The sequence below is a fragment of the Telmatherina bonti genome, assembly GCF_933228915.1.
Source record: "Telmatherina bonti genome assembly, chromosome: 3".
NCBI classification, from domain to species: Eukaryota; Metazoa; Chordata; class Actinopteri; order Atheriniformes; family Telmatherinidae; genus Telmatherina; species Telmatherina bonti.
Genome location: NC_136621.1, coordinates 24,697,951 through 24,724,039, shown reverse-complemented (window position 1 = coordinate 24,724,039; position 26,089 = coordinate 24,697,951). Strand labels below are relative to the sequence as shown.

The following is a 26,089-nucleotide window of genomic DNA, read 5'->3' as shown; positions in this document are numbered from 1 at the left end:
AAATAAAACATCCAAGCTGTCAACTAGGCACTGGTTTAACTTTATGCATAAATCCAGCCATGTAAACTAACATCTTAGGGGCTTGGTCTGGAAGAACTCCACTTTCTGGCACAAGGCTGTGATTCATCAATCATCTATCAAACACCATTGGAAAGAATTAAAAGCCAACTTGCTTCTCATCAACAGTGGGTGTTCATAAAGGGAACTTTGGCACAAGATTATAACTTGTTTACATCAAGGAGCAGATCCTTAGGTAAAAGTTTTACGACTTCAGGCATTTCTATTGCATCACCTTCACTTTAGAAATACTGCAAACCTGCTCTGTTGTGTTGTGTCCACAGTGCCATCTGCAGCTTCACCATAATGTTTCCCACAAATGCAGGTTTGTTTAAATCTGCAGCTTTCCGTCTTGACCTGATGCTACATCCTGTGGTAAATTGCAAACTCTTAGAAATGCAAAACCAGCGCGCTGTCTTAACTGGAAATGACTTAAATTATCACTTTGCAGTTGAGGTCCGAAGTAAGCTGACTTTTTGTTAAATGTTTAAAGGGTTTTAATTAGACATAAGATCAGAGATATTTGTAGTAACGAACTGTAGGTGCAAAGTTCAAGTTAAAAAAGGAAGCTAAACATAAAGCAGACAGATTTGGTCAGTCAAACAAGTTTTATTCACATAATTTGACACTCAGAAATACCATGTTTCCTCTCTCTCTCACACACACACACGCACACAATCACACCCATGCATATGTGTTAATGCAATCGCCCACATAGACCCTATTCACGTCCGATTCAGACTGGGGCTTCACATTTCCTGTTGGAGCATGTCAGCAGTAATCAGAGTAATCCTCCTCAACATAGTTAGATGGAAAGAACCCCACCTGTAAAATGAAGCAGTGGGAGAGTTTAGGTTAGACAATAGTTCTGAAAAAAAAAAAACATTACCATAAAAAACCCTCCCCCCAAAGTTTAGATATTCTCACCCGGCCGTAAACCTCTCCCTTCCACCAGCCAGAGTTGCCCTTCTTGGAGAGGATCTTGATGGTATCACCCTCCCGCAGCGACAGCTCTGATCGGTCTCTTGCTGAGAAATCATATCTGGCCCTCGCAACACCAAAGCTTTTCATGCTTCCTCCTGTGAAACAGCCCACATTGTAGCATGATGAGGCTTGAAAGTTTGACATGTCAGGAAATAATTTTTGTGTACTTTAGACTTGTTCAAGTATCATCTTTGGTGGTTTTTTTTTGGTGTTACATAGTACAAGTTGATACTACAACAAGCAGAATTACATCTTACGTGTCATGTTAACAGTGTTTTTAATAACAGTATTGCGAACAAAATAGTTCGTGGATTATTGAATAATGCTCCAGTTTTAAGAGTTTATAACTGCATCTATATAAGAAAACAGCAACCCAAGATCCAGACATGTGAGAACTGAAAGAGTTATTAAAACAGCTTGAAAGATGACTTGCTGATTCAAAACTGGGAACCTGTATATGAGCAAACCAATGTTGATGTATTTGATACCATTTCTGAGAACATTAATGTTGCTGTATAATAAGAACTGCTCCATAATAACTGATGTCAAAGGGGAAAAAACATGTCAATCGACCATGGATGACAAAGGGCTTAGTAAATGCATTCAATAAGAAAAATGTGATGTATAGTAAATTTATAAAAGATGAAAAACTATAAATATTAAAAAATATAGAAACAAGTTCACCAATATTATGTGGAAATGTAAAAGAGTATTATAAAAGTTTGAGTAAAAATAAACTTAACATTAAAGAAATGTGGAGTAAATTAAATAATGTTATCAAAAACTAAAACTGGAAATTGCAACTATCCACATTACTTTCCTAAAGAAGACATTATAAAAGATAATGCAATGGATTTGGTAAATGACTAACATTTTTTTGTGAGAGTGTGGGTAAATCTAGTGAGTGAAATACCCGAGTCACCACCTTCTCCCAACTGGAATGTAAACATGATAAATTAAACATTCATTCCATGTTTCTTACTATGGTGAATGAAAATAAAGCATTAACAAATGTAAACATCAAACATCAACTGATTGTAATGGTATCAATGTGACAACTGTCAAAAAGGCAAAAGGGGGAATTTTAAAACCTTAGATGCATCTGTAATTCATCATTTTAACTGAGCAAATCCCCAAATCGAATGAAAACAGATAAAGTTGTTCCACCAGCAGACTACAGACCTATTTCTGTCCGTCCACAGCTCTCAAAATCCTTGGAATACTTTTCAGTGACTGATGAGAAAAATTCCTAAATAAACATAAAATACTCTCTAGCTGTCAATTTGGTCTTAGGTCAAACAGTTCAACATCACTAGCACTAATAGAATCAAATGAGAAAATCAGAAAAACTACTGATGAGATGCAGAATGCAAAATGGAAAATTGTTGGATCTGAAAATAGCATTTGACACTGTTGATCATGACATATTAATCATTAATCTGGAATCATATGGGATCAGGGGTGTGGTGTTTCACAGGGTGATGAGTTATTTTCATCAAAGACAGCAACTTGTGAAGTGAAAATTCATCTTCATGTTTAGACATTACTTTTTGTGTCCGCCAGGGGTCAGTGTTGGCTCCTAAGTCGTTTACACTCTAGAAATGACTTTTGTAACAGATAAAAATAATATTGTTTGCAGATTTATACAAAGAGAAAATCTAAAGGACATGTTGTATAGTGGACATTTACAAGTAATTACTTCTGAAAAGTAAAAAAGAAAAAAAAAGTGAAACTATACATAAAAAACGAAGTGCATGTTATTTGGACATTGTAAAAAGAAACAAACAAAAATGAAAAAAATAATTTGCACAGCTGTATATAGATGGTGTAGAAATGGAATAATTTAATGAAATTAAGTTCTGAGGTGTAATACCAGATGACAGAATAAGTTGGAAATTTCCATTAATAATAAAGCAAAACATAATTTAATTGATAAATCATTTCCTATTTTAGATTTTTCATTGGTTTATCCATATTTAAAGTACTGTGTAGAAGTTTGAAATAATACTTCTGGATGTTGACTATCTTCACTATCTATGCTGTAAAAAAGGGAATAATTCACACTGCTGGTTACTTAGACCATAAAACTCCACTGTTCTTAAAGGCAAATATATTAAAATGAACAGATCTGGTTCATTTTCATATCGCATCATTAATGTATGACTAAATAATAATTAATCCCAGACAACATTTCAAAACTGTTTGTTAATTAATGAAGCAGTGCAATGGACTGGTGATGGACTTAAGAAATATCAAACCACAACTAAATTTAAAGTACTATAAAAGAAATCAATATTTAAAAAATATAGAATAGAATAAGATCTTTTATATGGGTGATCACACCAAATTTTCATTGTTCTTTTTCCTTTAAGTTTTTCTTATGGCTTGTTTCTGATTTTTATATAGATAAATAAACCTCATAATCTATGTGGGACCATTTGCGTGTTTGTAAATATGAATGTAAGTAAATAATGTGATTGTAAATAGGGTTTGGCTGCCTCATGCCAACATTACCATGGACTGGTTCTTCTACCTCCACCTATAAGCCCATTGTTCCGCAGCAACCAGTCACAACACACTATTAAAATCTGGTCTATCAAAGCAGAAGGTGCTTCAGGAGTGGCCTTTGAGGCCACAAACTGAAGTGAACCACTCACAGAGGACATCAGTGCAATGACTAAGTGTGTAACACCTTATATGAACTTCTGTATGGATGGCGTCATGCCAACAAAAACACAGAAATGCTTTCCCAATAACAAACCCTGGATCACAAGTGACCTGAAAATACTGCTAAACATGAGAAAGAAAACTTTTAGTGATGGAGACACTGTGTTAATGAACACAAAAGCAAGGTAAAACAAAGATTCTACAGTCATATAAGATTAAGAAGTGCAAGTCCAACAGACCACACACCCTCCATGAGCCCACAGCTTTCCTTTCACACATCCACTTTGCTACACTGTAGCTCAGTCATCCTTAACACAGCCACAACTCCCACCCCATCTACTGAGACCTCCACCTCTAGCCTCTCTGTTTCCCGCAAGAGATGAAACTACTGGAGGAACTGAAGTGGAGCAAGGCTGCAGGTCCAGATGGTTTTCAGGCTCAGAGTTCTGAAGACCTGCTCAGAACAGCTATGCTGGATACTTCAGCACCTCTTCAACACCAACCTTAGTCAGAAAGGAGTTGCTGTGCAGTAGAAAACATCCTGCTTTGTTCCACTGCCTAGAAATTCCAAACTATCCAAACCAAATGACCACAGACCATTTCACATCATGAAAGTCATTGAGAAACTGATTGGCTCAACACAATAAGCAAATGAACACCTTTCAGAAGCCATTAAAGTTTGCAATCGTAATGGGGGGGTTGAAGACACCAGTATCTACCTGTTTCAGAGAGCTCACGCTCATCTGGACAGATTAGGCAGTACTTTGAATATCCTGTCCTTTGATTTCTCATGTGCTTTAATACAATTCAGCCTGCTCTGTTATGAGAGAAACTCTGTAAATTCCAGGTGTATACCCCCCCACAACCACCTGGATGTATGACTAACTAACAGACCACAGTTTGGCAGATTGAAAGGCTGTTTCTAAGATGGTGCTCAGCAGCACTAGAGCTTCACAAGCGACCGTTCTCTCTCCATTTCTCTTCAATCTGTACAGTTCAGACTTCCAGTGCAACTCGGACTTCTGTCATCTACAGAAATACTCTGATGACTTTGCTGCTGTGGGGTGAATCAGTGATGGACAAGAAGCTGATTACAGAGAACTTGTCCAGTTCTCTGTACAGAAATGATGTTTCTGTGAAATGGTGCAGAAACAATCAGTTCATCTTGAACACAAATAAAAATAAAAGAGATCATTGTTGACTACAAGAGGAACAAGAGTAAACAAAACACTGTTTATAACTGTTTATATATAAGAAGTGGTGGAACATAAGTATCCCAGAGTTCATCTAGACAACAGACTGGACTAAAAATGCAACACAGAAGCATCTACAAGAAAGGTCAGAGCAGACTTTGCTTCTTTAGGAAGCTGAAAGTCAATGTCTACAGCAAGATGTCTAAATTAAATCAAAGCAAACTTTATTTATAAAGCACTTTTCATACAAAATCTCTTTTCCCTCACACATTTGATCACACTCTCACCAACACAGTGCACAGATACACCCCCCCTCGCTTTGCACAAATATCTGACTTCTACTCTGACAAACAAACTTTGAAACTGTGACTTCTACTTTCTGTCTCCTTAACTTAAATATCAATATAACTTAACTGGAGATAAACATCTACACATAAACAGGTCAGGTCATGTTGCATGTCTTCTATAAGTCTGTTTACAGTGCAATCAGCTTTGCAGCCATCTGCAGGGGCAGCAGCATCACAACCAGAGACTTAAACAAGCCGAACAAAATGATTAAAAAAGCTGGTCCTGTGTTGGGGATGACTTCGGAGCTGATTTGTCCAGAAAAAAACAAAATGCTGCACAAGAATGCTGATAATAGTGACATATTCCTGTCATCCCCCAGACAACACAGTGAAAAAACAACAGTGTTCAGTGACAGACTTCTTTCACTCCAAAGCAAGATAGAGATGAGTCCTGCCAGGAGTCATCCATCAAGATAAAATAAACAAATACTAATACTTCATTTCATCATCTTCATCAGCTTTGAGAGTTTGCTGAGAGGGCTGTCACCACTCTTAAGACGATGTGTTGTACATGAACGCACAGCAAGGAGATGGTACACAAGTCTCTCCTGGCTTCAACTGGCATGTCAGCACATAGACATATAAACGGTATTAATTTGACATTTCACAGCAGTATTAATCCAACATAACTGCTGCCAACATTTTAAACGTGTGTATATTCTCAACATGTCTGACTTTCTTTCACATGGTCATAAGGAGGACTGTTCTGTACCTGGTGTTGTGTTTGGTGTGTCATGATACGAGTTGCTTTCTTCTGGCTGTTTGTAAGGTGTAGACAGTGTGGTGTCCACATCCTTGAAGTACTCTTTTAGTGAGTTCTGCTGGTAATACTGAATCATTTCCTAACACAGGACAGAAGCATGAGGAGAACATGAGAAAAGTGAGTTATGGTTAAAGACAGGAAATGAAGTCATTCACAAGCCAGCATGTGTAATACACTGTAAATGTCTGCACTTACAATTAATCCCTTGAATGCTTTCTTCTCATTGATGCGGTAAAGACCTTCACAGGAGGTAATCTTAATGTGTCTAATGTCCATGTTGAATCTGGAGAAGACACAGGAAGATATGAACACAAGACACATACTATACAACAACCAATGAGATTTTTTAAAACAATAGTTTTTAAACAATGTCCTAATTTAGAAAAAGGATATAATCAAGTCAAGCAGTAAGAATTAACATCTAACTGAAGGATGAGGGGCAACATGAAGGGCACGGGGAACAAGAACTTCCTGTCATGCTCAGTGTAAGAAACAGCAATGAGGACGTTTACAGTTTATGAAAAGAATATTCACTTTTTTACTTCTGCAACTATCTTTGTGTGACAATGATATACCGACACATTGTCTGCGAATAATTTGTTAGAAAGGGTATATTTCCCGGCCTGTGAGAGGAAGTGATAACTGAGCATACAGGCACCACCACTCCACACATCTGACGGATGCATAAGGGCTATCCCCCCCCAAAAAAAACAAGAAGTCTGATGGTGGTATATGCCCATTCTTAAAATAAAATCAGAAAGGTAAACTTTTAGTTCACTTTTTTTTTTTAAACACTGGAGATGGCTGTAACTTATAAGATGATCTCTAGTCTGCTTAAGAAAAAAGAAAGGTTTTACTCTCATAAGAGTGAATACTTGATAAATTTTCCTAATCAGATATGATATGACACTTTTATGATGTGATAGCTTTATACATCTAGATAACAACAGTTCTTAAAATTGTTATTATCCACTTAATTAAACTGAGCATTAATCAATAGAAAATTTGCTCCAGAAAACTGGGAAAAACATTTAACCTGAAATACTGGAATGAACTTAATTTACTACAATATCATGACTTTGAAACTTATTAAACCATTAAGTTTGACAATACACTGAGATTTTGAGTAAATAAAGACAAACCAAACATCATAATGGATGTTTTGGCAAATGGTTGCCGCCATAGTAACACAATGAATGATGGAGCGACTCCATCCGAACATAAAGTAAGGTACACAGCTTTTGTTTGCATTTGGGCACTTTTCCCAACCCATCATCTGAGTGAAATTACATACTATTGAAACTGAAATCCCTTTCCAAACATTAAAAAGTTCACCACTACCTGCCTCTGCATCAGACCAACCTAAATCAATATAAGAATGATGAACAAATCAAAGGAATCTCACTTGATGCTGATTGCAAACTCTCCTCCATCTTTCTGCCGTACCAGGAAGGTTCCATCGGACCGACCCATTAGCAGGTTTTTGGCAGCTGTGCGGTCCATGTTCCCTGCAAACCTTGAGTCAAAGTGGAAATTTATTTTATTATTCTTCCATTTGAGTATTGATAATAAAAAAAAAAAAACAAGAAAGAAATTACAAAGCATCTCACAACTTGGGCGAGTAGGTTGTGTGTGTGTGTGTGTGTGTGTGTGTGTGTGTGTGTGTGTGTGTGTGTGTGTGTGTGTGGGTGGGGGTACACTTCAGTATTTTGTCATATATAGTATAACTGATAAATTCTGATAAACATATTACAGCGTTGCTTCCATTAATGACTTTATCCTTTGACTTGACAGCCTTTGTTAGACACTCTATTCTTTCACCATTACTCATGGGCATTTTTTATGTTGATATTAACATTCATTTTGTGTTAACACTTGGGGTAACTCGATTTTGTAATTCATCAGCAGTATATAAACATTTAATAAACATCTTAATACAGATGAAAATGAACATGCTGTTGTGTGCAACCAAATCCTCGCAGTGCTAAAAAAAACTTATCTGTTAAAGAAGATCTATATGACTGTAATACAGTTCATAATCAGTTTTACACAGACTAAAGTAAGAAGAAATACAGATCTCTACAATAACAGTAAAGTTTTACAGTAGGAATGTAATGATTAGGAGTGTTTTCTGCATTGCTCAGGGTTGTGCAGTTCAAAATAGCATTGTGTTGACACCTTTATTGTAGGATCTAAGTGAGAAATAAAATACAATTCATGCAGCTGAAAGGTATTGCAGATACGTTTTTTTTATACAACCACTACGCAGTACCAAAGTAAAAATAGTTTTCGTGACTGACATTACATTTTCACACATTTCTTACTTTGAGTTCTTTCCCTCCAGAAAAAATAAGTTATTATCAGAGAATAAGGACGATACAAATATTTGTGCTAAAAAACGCAGATTATTTACACATTTGACCGGTAAAATTGTGTGAGATGGTACATCTCATTTGTCTCACGGTGTACAAGCACTCAAACGCTGCTTTTAAAACACCAGCCCTTTCTTGGTATCTGCTTCTGCTTTTGTGGTGATGATTAATGTTATTTTCTGTTTCAGCTCTGTGGTGCTTCCCACCAAGTTTTGCAGAGCGCTGCAGTACAGGAAATACAGATCACAGTTCTAGCTGTAGCTTGGAGTGTAAGTGACTCAACCCAGTTCTTGTTCATACTCACCAGGTGAAGTCAGACAGGTTTGGTGTTGGCCTCTGAAAAGAGATGAGTACAAACAGAAGTTAGCTGTAAGGTTGTGGTTACAGTGGTGATAATTTATATTCACTTCCTAATAATGCTAGTGCTTGCTTCAGCGCAGAAAGGTTGAGTCAGCAGGTCAAAGCTGACAAAAATTGCTTGAATCAATTGAAACAATCTTCTTTGGGTCAGATCTTCCTCACGAAAGGTGAAAGTGTTTTCAGTGGTTCATTGTAGGTTATACGACTCACTGAGATGTAGGGCTGAACTTTTTGGCAGGGGAACCATCCTATTTGACCAGCAGTCAGATTTCTTCCCTGAGTGACACACAGAACAACAAACCACAGTATCAGACTGGTAACACCACACACATATGAACAGATAGAAAGTGGTTAAATATAAGAAGCAGTTTTGCAGTGCTCGAAACTACTGTGTAAGCAAAAATATCTTTTAAACAAATTAGAAACCGGGAAACTAATGTGGTCAAAACATGGCAAAGACTTCCAGTAAATGAAACTGTTCTGTGTTTTGCTCATCACAAAGTTTGATTGTGGTGTAAAATTCACTTCTTCTAAATTTTGTAAATTAAACTTAATGAACCCAATGGTGTTCATACTCTTATTCTGAGAAGTTTCCCACATTCCCAGTCACACACACCCAAAGTGTTTCCCGTCTTTGTAGACAGAATCATAAAAGCTCAGCCAGGTTAGAACAATTATCAGGACAAATGTTCTCAACTCAGTCCACACTGGTAATGTCCAACATTCTGAGCATTCTGGACAATAGTTTTGACTCATGAATATTTTTATGAATCTGTTTTCCCCTCAATCCTCACTAGTCACAGTCAGTGCTGGAGAAAAACCTCCCAGTATCATATTGCTGCCATCTTTTCCTGCAGAGACGGCACTAATGAGGTGATACTCAGTGACCGGTTCCTTCCACATGAGCTCTTGGCAATGGTGGCCGAACAGTCTAATGAGATCAGAAGATTCTGCTCATGGTCTGAAAATAGATGAGGTGTGTTTTGGGAAATTTTCTGCAGACTGCCATGGGTTCTGTCTAACCCCTTTACAGAGGAAAATGGAGGAGAATAGTTGAGAAATGTGTCTGACAACTGTGTTTTGGGCTCTTATTTAAGCATTACTTTCTTATTATCTGATAAGGTTATTTCTTTTCTCAGCAGCAAGTATCAACACCATAGACTGATCAACACAAAACATTTTCATGTAAATGGACTACATCACTGAACCATGACGTAGTGGTTGGAGCTGAGGCCTCACGGCAAAAGGTTTGGGTCCCTTCGCCTGAGGGAGGTTTGAACTTTCCATGCAGCCTTAGCATGTTCTCCCTGTGTATGCGTGGGTTCTCTACAGGTAAACCGGCTTCCTCACATCATCCAAAGACATGGATGTTAAGTTAACCGATCACTTTAAATTGTCACTAGGAATAAATGTTGTTTTGTTCTTCTGTGTTTGCCCTGTGATTGACTGGCGACCGGTCCAGAGATCCTGCCTCACGCGCAATGATTGTTGGGACAGGCTCCACCGCGAATAATGGGAATAAGTGGTTGACAAAATGAATGCATGAAATATTAAGACAAAAATTATAGATGCCTTGCAGCGTAAATGATACATGTTTACCTGAGATATCATCTTCAATGAGAATAAAATAGTATAAAAATAAAAACTCATGGAAAATGCATACAAACTGAACTGTAGCAAATAAACAATTTCTGTGACCATGGTTGTAACTACCTCTGCCAGGAGCTTATATTTTTGCCTTTGTTGTCTGTTAGTAACTTTATGCAAAAACTACTGGGTGGATTTTTGGGATTTTATTTCTAAGAATTGGTCTTTATCTAACTTAGATTCCATTAAATTTGGGGAGTGATCTGAAAGGAATTGTGGAGATAGAATTGTTTTTTAAGCATTTTTGACAGTGTGGGTGGAAATGAGCTGCTTGGTGGAGGTCTGTGTTCTCTGAGTGCTTTAGTTGAAAAATGTATTTGCATGGAGATAAAAGTCACTGGCAGTAAATACCAGGAACATGAACACTAAAACAGCTCAACCATTAATTTACATTTGTTCTCTAGATTTAAAGCATTGTGATGAATCGCACAGTGGACGGCAGACAAGCAGGAGTGCAGGTTGGTAATGAGAGAGGAAGTGAAAGATAGAGAGCGAGATGACAGAGGAGTAACTCAAATACACACATTAAGCATAGAAAATAAGGCTCCCTCCTCTTATTTGTCCTCAATAATTATCATATGGGATTGGATTCGCTTTTACCTCCCACCAGGCCACATCAAGCTCTGCCCGGATCAGTTCAATGATGTCCCCTTTGGAGAGCTGAAGCGGCTGTCCGAAGCCCACAGGGGGTGGTGGTAAGCCATAATATTCCTCACACACCTCCATCTTTGGAAAACCTGAAAATGACGGCAGGTGGAAAATGTTGTTATCCATGCACTTCAGTGGTGGAGTCTGTTTTTATTCAGAAACCTTCCTAACTAAGTAAAATGTATCAAAGGATCTCAGCCATTATTGAGCTCTAATGCTCCCTTTATTGCCCCGTTCCGCAGATGATATACCAGATAATCCTTAATGAAATAAAGGAGATGACTGTTTGAAACTTCCTTGCATCTACAACTTTAAAAGCAATGTTATATTTGTTATATTTGGTTGTTCTAATTGTAATTTGTGAAAATAAATGTGAAAACATTGGAATGAGAGTGAGCACCTTGTGACAACATATTAAACTTTCATTCTTTTTTCTTTCCTTTTTTAATTATAAAACCTCAAAAGAAAGTAATATAATGAACCATTTGTAGAATACTGTTTGAACCTGTTTTTTAGACCCACATCACAGTTTATTGTAAGCCTAGCTGGATTCTCACTCCAGCACCATTGGATATTCTTCAGGCCTTCCAAAGTTATAATGCCACCTTCCCTTAATAATATAGCATTTTCCATCAAGGAGGTAGTGAAGTTGACCATACCCTTGGACATTCCAGAGGTTATTTGGAGGGTGCATGTAAACACAACACAGAGGTTTTACTAATTGAATTGAAAAGTACAAAATGGAAAGTTAAATGTATCATATGGGGAATATCCTACCAACACCAGACTGTCCAGAGGACCTGTGAGGTTTATTGCTCTAAAGAAGAAAAGAAGAAAATAGAGAGAAAATTCATCCATTTGCTCAAGTTAATTCAACAGAAGACATTTAACAGGAGAGTAAAACTCCTGAAATCTTGAAAATGATCAAATTTATGGTACAAATAAATGTTGCTTTACCTTCTTCATTGTCAAATAATGTTCTGTAATGTCAAGAGTAAAATCAGTGTAAGAGGTGATCCATAGACAATTTAAAATGAGTATTTGAACACATGGAAGTATATGTATACAGACCTGAGTTGCGTCCACAGGATGGAACTCTGCCTAAACACTCCTTATGTGCCGCCATTTTACAGCGACTGCATCGATAACCCTGGAAAAATGTCCCTCTGCAGATGGTATGGAAAGACTTAATTTTACCGGACAAGGTATCTTTCTTTCTTGCCCTTTTTTTATTTATTCATTTATAGATCTATAAAAATAAAAAAAAAACAAAAACAAGAGAGACACAAATGTACCTTAACAACATCGAGCAGGCCTTACAGGAGGTGGTTTCCTCGAAGCAGTGCATCTGGAAGTCATGGTTATTTGCAGTGGAGTTTTCAGGGCACATGTTTGACCTACAAACACAGTATGGCTTTTGATATGGCTTTTCTTTTGACATTTGGCAGATAAAACCACACTGGAAACAGTTGTAAGAGCAGAATAGACTAAACACATGTAGAGACATTCTAAAAAGCAGGTCTTAAATGTAGAAGTCACACACCTTGTTTTTCTACCTAGAAGGTAGTTAGACTTTTCTAAACATATTAAATTAAAAAAAATTAACAATGATAATTAGCTGCAGCAACAAAGTCAGAATGTAAATCAGGCAAACAACAAATCTGTTCATTTTTTTCAGAGACCATCTAGTTTTATCATCTAGATTTTCACATATACAGCTACTTTACCTTTAAAATACCCAAGTCTCAGCAACTACTCAGGGAAAATATGTGGATATTTTGCTATTTTAGGTTGTGTACTACTGGCGTATGTTTGTCCATGGACAAGTGTGACAACTCACAAAGCCATCTCAAATTGCTCCAGCCATTTCTTCTTCAGCTCTCTGGTTTTGAAGAAGAAGTCATAGCCACCTCTACCGGAGCATTCCAGCAAGAGGAATAAATAGGACCACTGTTCACACACACGCACAGAAATGCACTGTCAGTATGGATGCCATGTGGATTTAATAAAACTGATGCTATGAGAAAAGTAGAATACCTTCTTGTTGTCCTTTTCCCCGGTGACTTCGTCTCGTATCTGGTAGTGATTTAGTTCGATGATTTCCTTCAACTCAAAAGTCTCTCCACTCTTCTTCTTACATATAATCACAGCTTTATCAAAAAGGAATGCATACCTGGAACAGTGGCAAACCCAGAGTTAAACAAAGGAGTGTACAAAATAAAAACTACAAACAGATGGCACAAATACACACCTGTCCTGTTTAGACTTTTTCTCTGAGCTGCAAATCTTCAGTTCTCCATCAATCTTGGGGCGACCGAAAAGAGCCAGAGACTGAGACTAGAAAGCAGAGGAGAGCTGATATAGCTAGAGAAGAACTAAAAAAGTAAGAGTGCAACAATGTCTTGATTTGAATCCATAAATCATCCATGATTCAATGAACCAGTGGTACTGATCCAAATGGAAAATTTCACAGCTAACAAGAACATGTGAAATGGTTTACATTTGCTTAGTCCTTACTAAAAAAAAAAATTCTGTTTCTAACTTAATGAGAAAAATGCAAATACAGAAATCCTGTTGTTGCAGAATTTGTGATATCTGCAGGAAATGAATTGATAAAGTGCATTGCTGTAATCAAAGGGATTTATGCACATACTCAGAACAGCCAAAGAAAAAGTGCTGAAGAGTGAAACTAATGAACTAACCAAGTTTTCTATGGACATCTGAAAAGAGGTGATTTGTTTGATTATCTCGTTGTCTCGTTTCACTTCATTCACACACTGTGCCAGGTCCTGTGAATACACACAAAAATACACACAGATGAATGGATGAGGAAAAATTGGTGGTTGACAGTCAAACACACAGACCTACCCTCATAGCGTCAAGAGCTGCTCTGAGATTGTCCTTATCTGTTGGGTCATTTGTGTGTTTCGTCAGCTCCTGCAAACACAGTCCAAACATGAACAGTTTGGAGTCAAACTAACCAGTCAATCATGACACAGTCACTATTTGTATGTAACTGCACACAGATACCTGTAGCAGCAGGTGATATTTGAGGACTCTCTGCATTGGGACCATAAGTAAATCTCTGAGAGTAAAACGGCCACTGTTTGCTCTCTTTGAACATTCCTGAGAGAGAAAGCATGAATTAAACACCTTTAGTAAACCATCATTGTAGGCTAATTTTCAATAGAAAATGAACTCAAAATAAAGATGACAATTATACATTATACAATTCTTAAATTAATTTTCATGATTCAACCATAAAATAGAAAACTGGAAATCACATAAACAGCAAAGTTCAGCTAAATGCCCAGAATTTCTAGCCGGTCTGCTTGGCTGTGCCCCTGAGGACCTGGACTGACAAACACTGGTAAAATATGTCTTGTTTGTGTCATGTCAGTTCAGCATGTTTATGAAGTATTACACTAAGTTCCCAGGTACAAAACTCACAACTCACAACAACTCACAGGGATAGAGATTAATAGTTTATGCAAATGTTGAGTGGTTGCAAGAAGTAAGCACATTGAATGATTGTTTTATTTGGAAAAGTGTTCAAAGTTAAGTTGATGAGCGTTTGCAGAGGGGGACTGGCCATCTTTTCTCTGTGAAGAGAATTTTAATTTGTAGTTGTATATTTAAAACCTTTTGATACATTTTTACTTTGTTCAAATTTCAATAATTCTTGTCTTCTTGGCAGGGCACTGGAACTAAACGAGTAAAGTACCCATTTACCTGCTTAAGAGCTTGGGAAGCAGACCATGTGAACCAGGATGGGGGAAGTAGCAAAGATAAACAAAGTTTTATGCAAAGTATGATGCAAAGATAGTTATTGAATTCGGTATAGACATGTATAGAAGTGTGTATGTAAATATTTATGCTTTGTTTTGAAATTGTAGTTATGGATATGAGTTACTATTTTGTGGTTTTGGTATTGTAGCTCCACCTCAATGAGCTGATTTCTCAAATCATTGGCAGCAGGGTTGTTTGTTTTTATCATGTCATATTTTGTGTCTCATAATATCAATTTGCTACATATCTCCAAACTCTTCATTTGGCATCTAATTTAGGCTACTTTATGTCTCACAGGCTGTTATTTCATGTCTCATATTGGTTATTTTATGTCTCGTACAGTATGGTTGAGTTTGCGCCTCTGTGGTTACCTTTGGTCTTATTCAAATTTATTTCTGATTGTGGTTATTACAGTGACACTTGAGGCAACATTTTGGTCATAATGATTATAAGACAAGGCACGTTTATTTGTTTAGCACAATTCAGTGACAGTATGATTCAAAGACACATTGAAACATTAGAATAAAGAAGCAGTAAGAAGTTTTTTTTTATTATTATTATTATTTTGCAAATCCTTGAGGCCAATCTTCCTCTTCATGGTTGTTTTACAGTATTTATATTTTTGCCATTTTGGTTATTTAAGCTTGTTTTTATAATGCATTTCTAGGATTTATTTGCCTCTTGTGTTTTCTTGGGCCCACAATAATCACTCCCTGTAATGAATGGTATGTTTTCCAGGGTTAGTAGCTGATTACTTCTCATGTGATCGGTTTATATTGTTGTCATTTTTCTACTGATATCATAGATTCAACACTCCGTTTAAATCTTCTCAACTTATCCATGATACTTCAATAATAGTGGCATTCAGAGTGAAATAGGTTATAGTAAGGTGATAAAAAATTGTCAAAAACAAGTGTGTCTTTAAGTTCTCAGTGAGATCCAACCTTCACACCAACAATCAGAAAGTGTTTTTGAACTGATACAGGCTGTCTGGTGCTGAGAAGATATGATGACAGCTGCACCAGCTGGAAATGTTTACCCGAGTCATGTAGCATGCTAAGTATAAATTGTTGTCTTCCATGGCTAATCCTCCTAAGAAGGTGTTATGTACCTGATGACTCTTGACAATTTATTTTTCTCTACATCCAGACATTCACTATAACTTTTAATGTCCAGATGAAAATTGAAAGAACAAATCAGATAAACACTTACATCATCACTGTTACTGAAAAAGTAATTTTACTGACTTCAATTTTGTCCTCTTAGCCATGTAATATCATAATATTCTCAAGAAATTAATAAAAAGACAGCATTATATCTTATAGTGCTGCTCTAGCTATTATTCCCATGAGATCTGCTGTTGTGAGTTTACTCACCCATCTGTGTCTCCCGTCACTGCATTATTTTCATAGTCAACCTGCTGTTGCACTGCTGTTGAAATGTCACAGTGTCAATTCCCTTTTTTTGCTTTCAAATTAGGACTAATGCAAAGTGAAGCTAATGTGAATATTATACGGGGTAATTAAAACAGCCCTGGGGGAAAATTGGTCATTTGGGGTTAGGTTTAGGAACCACAAGTGTCTGTTTCCAATTTTGGCCTAATAAATTGCTCAGACACTGAGAAGTGAAAACTTTGAGCTTTTGGTGGCTCAGTAGGAAAAGATAGAGACTCACCAGAAACATGCTTTGGACAGCTCATTTAATGATACTAGGAAAATCAGAACCATTTCCTTGAGTTCTTATTCCCTCTAAATTCCTCTCCTAAAGTAAAGATAGTGAGTATAACCAAGGCAAAAAACATAAATTCCCTTCATTTCACTAAAGTTGTTCAATCAACACATTTGACTAACAAGACTTTTGTCTTCCTGACTGGTTTCTGATGCTTGTCTTTGACCTCCTCACCTCCAGTTTCATCCTGATATCTTCCTTCGTACTTGACAGCTTGTCAAGATGTTTTGTTGCTGCTTCCACCTGACTACAGTAATGACCATAAAGTAGCAGCCTGTGAGGAGATAAAACATGAAAAATATATCCCATACATGTACTTGTGGTCTTACTGGTTAGCAGAGACACTTGCATATGTAAGTGTACATGCTGTGTACCTCTCCTTGTAGTTTACAAACACTTGGTGAAGATTTTTGGCTCCATGGTTTGAGATGGAGCTTTGAACTTCTTTTAAGAGACCATGATGGGTAGTAGCCAACTCCTAAAAAACACACACATAGAGAAAACATGTAAACTAGGCTTTGAAGTGAATGTAAACCTAACTATTTGCACAAAAGCTATATTGACAAATTTATGTACCTTTACGTTGATGAAGATGCTTTCAATGTCATTAGGATGGAGAAACTTTTCCAGAGGCTTCATAAAGTGCTGGACATAACAGAAGAGGTGCTTGTTAATTTGTCTTTAAATGTGTGTATGGATGTCTGTTCAAAGTCAGCAGGTTAATTAGTGATTTCCGATTTAGTGGTGTGAATGTGCATGTTCACTGTGTCCCTCTTAGACTTGTAATGCAACTGTCAAAATGTCCAGAGACTTCACATCCAGTGACAGGATAATCTTTAGCTCCCTACAACTGAGCAAGATGGCATGAATGTGGAGAATAAACAGATGAATGTCTGATTGCTTTTATGTTTATCATGTTTTAGGAAGTCACGTAAAGTAAACTCTATTGTCTGATTGCCAAATCCTTGTAAAGCAAGAAGTTTGCAAATAAATTAAGAATAAATAAACAAAACATAAACAAAACAGACAAAATACTTTAAATGTTCAGCAAAGAAAAAGTCCAGAGTTCCTCTAAACTTTTGGTTGCAGTTTTACTGCACATTTTTACAACACTGTATTGCCTGTTCCTACTTGGAGATGAGTTCTGTTTAACGTGCAGATAGAGCTTCTGTCAGGCTGAGTTTGTGTGCACACCTGTAAGATAGATTCCAGGGTACCGGTGTATTTCTCTTCTGTCTGTCGGATTTCCTGCAGGCAGCACTCCCGCTTGTCAACACCAGTTTTCTGCTGATGCATTAATGATGAAACAAAATGTCAGACAACTTCAGGCAGTTTATGTTTTTTTTATTTAAATTCTTTTTAAACTATGAAATTGACATCTAACATAAAAAGTTATTTAGAAATAGAGTAGTATCCAAATACTAAACACTTTTAACAGGAAACTCACTGTATCTCATATCCACATGTTTACTGTAAGTGTGGTGAAATTTCTTCCATTCTTTCTCTAAAAAACTAACTAAAAAACACATGGGCAGAGATTTGCTGTAACCGTCTCAATGGTGGACAGTTTTCTCATGAGAACAAAATAACACCAAGTCCCTTTAATTGTCCAAGTCAGTCTGGAATGTTCTGAAGTCCATTATTTGCATTTAGCCCGAATTTATTTTTATACCTGACCATCAGAGTTACATAATCAACAGACTTAAGATTATTAACCATCCTTTCCATAAGAAATGAAGAAAGTAAAACTCTTTCACACATTTTCATTCACTAAATTTCACAACTTTTCCATGACTTAACAAGAATCTGGATTTTTTTTAAAAAAATGTTTTTAAAACATGAATACAAATGTATTCTGTATAATGTCCAAATGAGCTATTGGATTAAAAAACTATCCACAGCTTGTACCCTGACCTAATTTTGTTCACTTTTTTATAACAATGATTACATATTCTTGAAATAATTCTTTTGGTAGATATAAAATGATGTGTTTAAATGATCTATTTCATGAACTGCTCACAGTTTCAGGAGGTTGCTCTGTCCCAATAATGCATTCGTAGATATCACCCCCTTCCTTCTCTTCATCTTCCACAAAATCATACAAGTCATCATCTTCATCCACAGTGTCACTGTCAGTTGTAAGAAAACAAAACAAGACAAAATAGTTATCATAATTTATTGCTATCATCATGCATTGTGACGGATCTGCTAAGTGCTAAGTGTGTGTTCACACCAAGCATAAATCTTAGTCCTTATGTCATACAACCAGCTTTCAGGCCAGCAGCAAATACTTCAGCAAGTCTATTAATTGAGGTGCTCTGTTCCATTTCAAGAAAACTGATAACTTTTTAAAGCTGACTCTCTCCCCCATTGAGAACATTATTGTGAACATTGATGGGAAAATGGCTTACTCTATTTGGTCAGAAAGTCCGCTGTATATCTCGTCATCAGGAACACACCCTTCAAAAGGAAAAGGCCTGTAAAGGAGAAATATGTATTTGAATGAGTGCGTCTGTATGAGGGTGGAAAAGTGCATGGAAATTGGCAAATAAAAGAATCAATATTTATTTATTATCAGCTAAGCTGTTTTATTAAATAGAAATCAAGGTTATACTTTAGACTGCTTTGGAATACACACAACACCAGCATGACACATAATTTTACACTGAAATATAAATTATTTTACTTTTCAAGCTCTCTTGCCAATGTTAACTATGAAACCATGCAGAACCTGTTATACTGTATATTCAATAAAAAGAGTAATTGTCTTCAGTGTGTGGGTTATGGCCTTTAAAATGTGCAATAACTGCAAGTCTTTTCTAATTGCAGGGATGTGCTGTTATCTGCTATCCTGATGTTTGGGGTATAAGAGCATCAGATAAACAAGCTTCTAATCTTCTAGCTGAATACAACTCTATAATGTCTGTCTACATACTTATTTCCACATACAAACGGCCTACTTTATTAAGAAAAATGGGGTGAATGTCACTTGAATAAAGCAAGCCTTTCAACTTCCAGTAGTATATTGTGTCCAGTTTTAGTTTGCCAACACAGTAACTGCAGAAGTTTACCACCATAATATATTAACATAATTTCAGTTGCAACCTAATATCTATACATAACATTACATTACATTCTTACAAACTAACACATACCAAAGTTTTAGTATAAAACATTTTAAAGTTTGTAACTGCTATACAAGATAAACACTGAAAATGTATTTATATAATTTAACATTAACATTAGTACATTAATGAGCAAAATACAGAGGTAAAGGTGTACTTACTGAAATCCTCTTTGTACAGCGATGGATGAATAAGACAGGATAGACAAAGTGTTAATAACCTGTTGCATAAAGAGACATATGAAGAAACAATGCAGTTACAAATAAATACAAACTATTGCAGGACTATTGTAGTTTTAACGATCAGCTCAATATCTCTTAAAATCTTGAATCACTCAAAAAAAAGTCCTGTTTGCATGTGCCCCTAAGTATTTTTCTTTTAGACTGTGAACCATAATCATATCACTTCATTCACACACCTAATTATGGGTTTAAATGTTAAAATTTTAGTTCTGTTTTAATTTATCTGAAACGATCAAAATAATTATTTTCCATCACATTAAATTACACAATATGTTCTGTTTGACTGACTGGAAGCAGCAAAGTAAAACGAGAAGCTCAGTGACTGTAACAGACTGTAAGGTAAATAAAAGTTAAACACCACAGAAAAGGCTCCACCCCCTGTTGACTCATTTTGTCCGTGAAGGCACAACTTCCTCTTTGCACAAAGTCATACTCTGTATTCAATCCCATCTTATTCACTTTAAATTGCTGCATGGCTCTGAAAGTGAAAGAGAGCTGAAAAATTCACGCCATCACTCGGCTTCTAAAAATGAGAAAATTGACATTTGTTTCCTGTTTGGGCAATGTGGGTGTCTGCAAGTTGCAGTAAGTAGTCCAGACTGTCTACATGCAGGCTTTTGCCGTAATGACTGAGGACATGAGTTTTTTTTTATAAGAAACCTCATCGAATTAAAAGTAGCACAAATTCAATGTACTGAATGTCAAAATGAAATGATTTGCTAAAATTTAAATAAACCAAATAAAGTCTCAGTAGAGTCTAGTTTATTTCTGTGTTCCATAATCTCAACTCTTAAAATCAGGATTTTACACATGTTCTACAAGCAGAATGGAGACGGATTAGCTCCCAAATTAATGTATATTGTTCTGTGTTTGTAGTGCTTTAAAAGATATTAACGTTCCCCATCCATGTAAGCTGAAGAAATGCACTCCCATAAATTACAGACACTGGCTTTTTAACTGTATGCTGATAACAAGCAGGAGGTTCTGCTGCTCCTAAACCTGGAGGACAACATTCTTTCCAAAATTAATTTCAAGTTTAAGTTTTCCTCGACATCTGCACCACTGCACTGAAAAAAGGATAAATAAAATTATGTTAGAAAAATTGTTTGTTGATTCATATTTTTAAAAATTTTAACAAGAAATATATATATATATATATATATATATATATATATATATATATATATATATATATATAAAAATTTTTTCCAAATTAGGAGGTAAAGTGATTAACATTTTTTGAGATTTATGATGAATTAACTTAAGAGATTCTTTTTGCATGCATTCGATTTAACTTGTACTTGTAGATGCAGCATCAGAGTGCAAATTCTAAACTGTTCTTCATTATAAAGACTCAAGCAGAACAATTGTATTTGAGTATAACCTAAAGAATGCTGTTATTCATCCACCTTTATTTTTTATTTTTTTATTTCTGACTTCAGACATTATTTACGGCCTTCATTTTCATTGCTCTTTCAAATAGTCCCCCATTAAAAAATTAAAGTTAAAAAAAGTTTAGGAAACGTTTTGTCACTTGGTAAGATATTTAATTTCTTACCATTTATTTTATCACAAGGGGAGACATCTGATTTGTACTACATTCAAAGCAGGTTGTCAGAAGCCTCTCACTTTTTTTTTTTTTTTTTAACTGATCTTTCTTCATCGAATGATATTTTTTTAGGGGAGTGGTAGCCTAGCAGTTGTACAGAAGTGAAGTTAGAAGACTCTAGTTCAAGCCCCTAGAAGGGACCTTATTACTCCCCACCCACCCAAACACACAATAAAAAAAGTAATAAATAAGTGGAGTTGAGCAATACCTTTCCAAAATCCCGTACATCGAACAGTTCAAACGCTTCAAAAAGGTCGTTCTTTTTGAGATGAAATCTTTCTTGGCAAACTCCCAGAAATGTCCGGATATTCTTCAGGCACAAGAACTAAAGACAAATAGAAATCCAACATAAACAGTTGTTAGAAATATACCAATTGATTTTAGGCATATTACAATATATATTATTTAAATTTACAAACTTGAAGCATGTTCTGTCCTAATGCCTTCAGCCCTCCCTGAATTTATCCACTTAAACTTGTCAAACACCATGTTTTTGTTAGGTGTTACAAACTGAATGTTATTTTGCTTTATACTTTCATTGAAAGAAATTAAGACATTTTCAGGAACGGCTAATCAGCATTATTTACGTCTCCTTAATGGTTTAACCAAACCAGAATTCTTTCTATTATATTAGACTTAATTAGGTCTTCACTCAGACTCCGTTGGTGCAAAACACAATAATCTAAGGATTAATGGGTGATGAAAAAAGACAAAGAAAAAAATCTGTAACAATGCTACATTTAAAAAAAAAATGTATAAGACTGATGCACATTTTATCTTATTCTTAAGCATGAACACAAAAAAGCCTCCCCAAACTTGCAAAATATGTTTGAAGAAATCTTTTAAGGACCACTGAAAAATTTCAAGCAAAAAGCAAGGTGCATGTAGCACAACGCAGGATCAAACAATGACGATACATGTTCAAATTTGGCTATATAAAGATATGTTATATAACTATGTAAAGTTATATAACTTTACATAGTTATATATAGTTATCCTACTCTATAAGTACATATAAGAGCTGATACAGAAAGCGCTAAAAATAAAAAAACGGCTGACTCTAAATAGAGGCAGTCTAAAGAACTGCACTTAATAAGCAAGAAGAAAAAAAGACAGAAGTGATACAAATCACAGTGTGACTGATGTGGTGGTCAGACATTTGTTGCTTTACATTAACTTCCTGAACTAGCTGCTCTGCCTCATTGTGCTGTCTGTCTATTTCTCTGTCCCCTGCCCTCTGCCTGTCTTCCTGTTCAAAAGTGGGAAATGCAGAACTCTTATTTGTAAAAAGAGGAAACGTTAAGTTTTGACTGAAACTGCTGAACGTGCCACATAACACCACTCAGGACTTCACATGGACACAGTAATCTTGTAGTCCTCGCAGCAGTAACTCAAACTGTAGTAATTCTCATGACAAAACGATGGGGAAGATCCTTGATTTGTGTGATTTCAAGAGTGTAAATGTATACATCTGTGTGTGCATGGGTGTGGCTGAGAGTGTAAACGTCAGAGTGGACGTTTTCTGCTAATAAGCGGATATTTCTTCATATTTCTGAAGGATTTCCCAGAGTTGCACACACATGTGAAATGCTTCCTTGAAAACTTGACAAAAGATTTTTGTAACTTTAAAATGGGGAAGGACAGAGCAGAATTATCAAAATTATTTTTTGGAATATAAGAAAGAAGAATTATATTTTGGAAAATATTCTTTTTTTTTTTTTTTTTTTTAACTTTTGGGGAGCTGGATGTTAAGATTAATGCCAGTCTTTGTGTGGAGAGTAAACTTACTGGAGCCACCAGTATATTAGCTTATATTATGAAAAAGTGAGAAAACAGAGGATGGGAGCTTCACTGGTTCAACATAAAGGGATAAAAATACATTTTAATATCTGCCAACCAGCACTGGAAGTTGTGAATTGTATTAAATTCTATTTACTGATGGCTTTGTGTGTCGAGCTTAATCTGCATAAGAAATACATAACTGATGAAGCTGTCAAACATTGCATAAAAGGAGTCCAGATATGATATAGATATAGCTTTAGATATATATTTTGAAATCATTTGTTCATTTTTGACAGTGCAAACCTTCGTAAAGTAAATGGAAGTAAATTTAGACGGCTGATTGTCTTCAGGCTATACTAAGCTTACCGGCTATTCTTTCAAAGCTCAGAGAGGGGCAATTTTATTTTTCATTAATTTGATGTTTTTTGTGGAAATCATTTCAGATGCAAAATAAAACAATGTCTTTCTTATTCAGTCAATAATTATTTGGGAGATTTCATACAGGCTGTCGCCATTACATCATACCTTGCTCTATCGCCAAGGTATGATGCAAAATATTCTCATACTTTTTAATCCTTGTATTCTATTATGTCATGAAGTTCTTGAATGTCACAGAGGGAAATATCTCTTTATGGCTTACTATGATTTCTTTTCTTCTTCGGCCATGTTTGGTATTAACCCAGCTCCCCTTGTCATTTCTCTGAAATGCTCCGTTTAGCCGATGTCACTTTGACAAGTAAGTTAATTGGTCAGTGGTGGGTTACAGAGCAGAACCTCACTCTGTTCTTTGTTTGAAGTGTACCACATGAACCACTTTACAGGTATTATGAAAATGCACTACACGATGATGCAGATAAGTAAATGAATAAAAGCCTGGAGTACAAGCAAATAGCTCTGGCAGTTCAAGAACAGTATCTCACATGGAAGAAAATCACTCCTTTAGTAAAATAAATATAATAATAGCAACAACAACCAAATAAGACTTACAGGTAAACTTTAACATCTTTTAATGTTACAAAACCTATTGCAAAAAGAATTTCAACTTAAAATAACATAATTACTTGATAGAAATAGTTTCTTTTTCTGTATGCAATCCCTCAGTTCTTTCTTATTGCACTTCTTTGTTCCTATTCACCATAGTCATGATCATCAAGCTGCTTCCGGATGAGGATAGATGTAGATTACAGTATTTTCTTATCAGACTCCCTCTGGGCTTAATAGATGCATCCTGGTTGAATAGTTGCTATGGAAATGACCTATGAAAATGGAATAGGAAAAGACTTTGGTGTGCGTTTTACCTGGGACATCTGTGGCCGCAGGTTGATCTCCTTCAGGTTGACAGCCTGAGGCAGCAGGTTGTTGAGCAACTGACAGAGCAGCACACCATCTCTAAGAGCCTGAGCCAGGTCACACACCTGAATACATCATACCCACACACACACCTATTACACTGAGGAAAGAAGAGACTAGGGCGGGTATTTGTATTCAAAGGTATAAGTGTGGGTGAAACACAGCTGATTTACCTGGGAACTCTCCCATGTGACTCGGTGGTTCTCAGGAAGTACTCGACATTCAATCAACCACAACGCACACTGTCTCCACATTTCCATCTTTATTTTCTGATAATACGATGGCTGGATGGATGAAAAAGATTTAATACATCTTGGTCATAAAAATAAAATAGTTATGTACTGGTGCTAAATCTTTCACGTTTCAATCTTTAACTTAGAATTCTAACGTAGAAAATACATTTGATTTATCTGAGATTAAATAGCAGCAAATTAGTTAGCCTATCGCAAATACTGACCAGTTCTGCTCATGCAGCCTCTTTGATAAAACATATAAAACTATTCAAAATACAAAGACTGCTTTATAAGAAAACATAGTACTTTACTCAATATCATCGTAAGATAAATATTACAATCATGTCTTACCTTTAGTAATTTCTTCTGGCTGTTCTATGTTTTTAGATTTTCAGCTCCCTGCCATAGCTTCATTAACTCATTTTCAAACTTAAGTGCTTTTGCTCTGCCGTTCTGTGGTGGGTGTTCTGCAGAGCTGCACTGTGCTGTAAGCTTTTAACTTCACCCCGCAACTTCCTGTTTCCTCTGGCGCACCCTCACATTCTCACACACACACACACACACACACACACACACACACAAAAGACACGCACATGTGCAAAGCATCTGCTGTTGCTGCCACTAGCTGACAAAAAAGTGTGAGGCTAAAAGTTATCACTACATGCAACCAACAAACACACAACATTTGCGTACACATATGTACATTATATATATATATATATATATATATATATATATATATATATATATATATATATATATATATATATATATATATATATATATATATATATATATATATGTGTGTGTGTATATAAAGAGAGAAAGACTGAGATAGAGAAAGAGAAAAAGTCCTTATATATATATATATATATATATATATATATATGAAAATCTATGGTGAATGTTTTCACAATGGAATATTTAAAACCTTTTGCATGATTTTTTTTCCTTTTTTTATTTTTTACAAACATGTCAGACTTCTTACAATGTTAAACAAACCAAAAGAATGTTTTTTTTTTTGTAATTCATTGTTAAAGTTTTTAAAAATATTAATCCGAACAAACATAATTTTACTAATATAATTTTATTTCTCTTTTTTCAGTCCAGTGGTGCATCAAAAAAAGGTTTCATACATGATCAGGTTCCAGCTGAAATGAACTGAGAAAGCAACTGAAACACGAACTGCATGC

General features: G+C 35.8%; 1 protein-coding gene across 1 annotated transcript; it reads right to left on the bottom strand.

Annotated features, from left to right (window-relative positions):
- Window positions 1–595: 595 nt before the first annotated feature.
- Window positions 596–24,923, bottom strand: vav1 (vav guanine nucleotide exchange factor 1; the record flags this gene model as incomplete). The annotated part of the gene is made up of 26 exons (XM_079264788.1): window positions 596–882; window positions 985–1,136; window positions 5,961–6,090; window positions 6,207–6,294; window positions 7,417–7,527; window positions 8,688–8,719; window positions 8,954–9,019; window positions 10,991–11,127; window positions 12,110–12,204; window positions 12,334–12,435; window positions 12,879–12,988; window positions 13,076–13,211; window positions 13,290–13,375; window positions 13,741–13,827; window positions 13,907–13,975; window positions 14,069–14,164; window positions 16,730–16,829; window positions 16,930–17,033; window positions 17,132–17,200; window positions 17,750–17,842; window positions 18,576–18,684; window positions 18,967–19,032; window positions 19,842–19,900; window positions 21,740–21,856; window positions 24,612–24,728; window positions 24,837–24,923. The coding sequence occupies 26 exons, from the start codon at window positions 24,921–24,923 to the stop codon at window positions 829–831; spliced, it is 2,472 nt and encodes an 823-aa protein (XP_079120914.1). The 3' UTR covers window positions 596–828.
- Window positions 24,924–26,089: the final 1,166 nt, after the last annotated feature.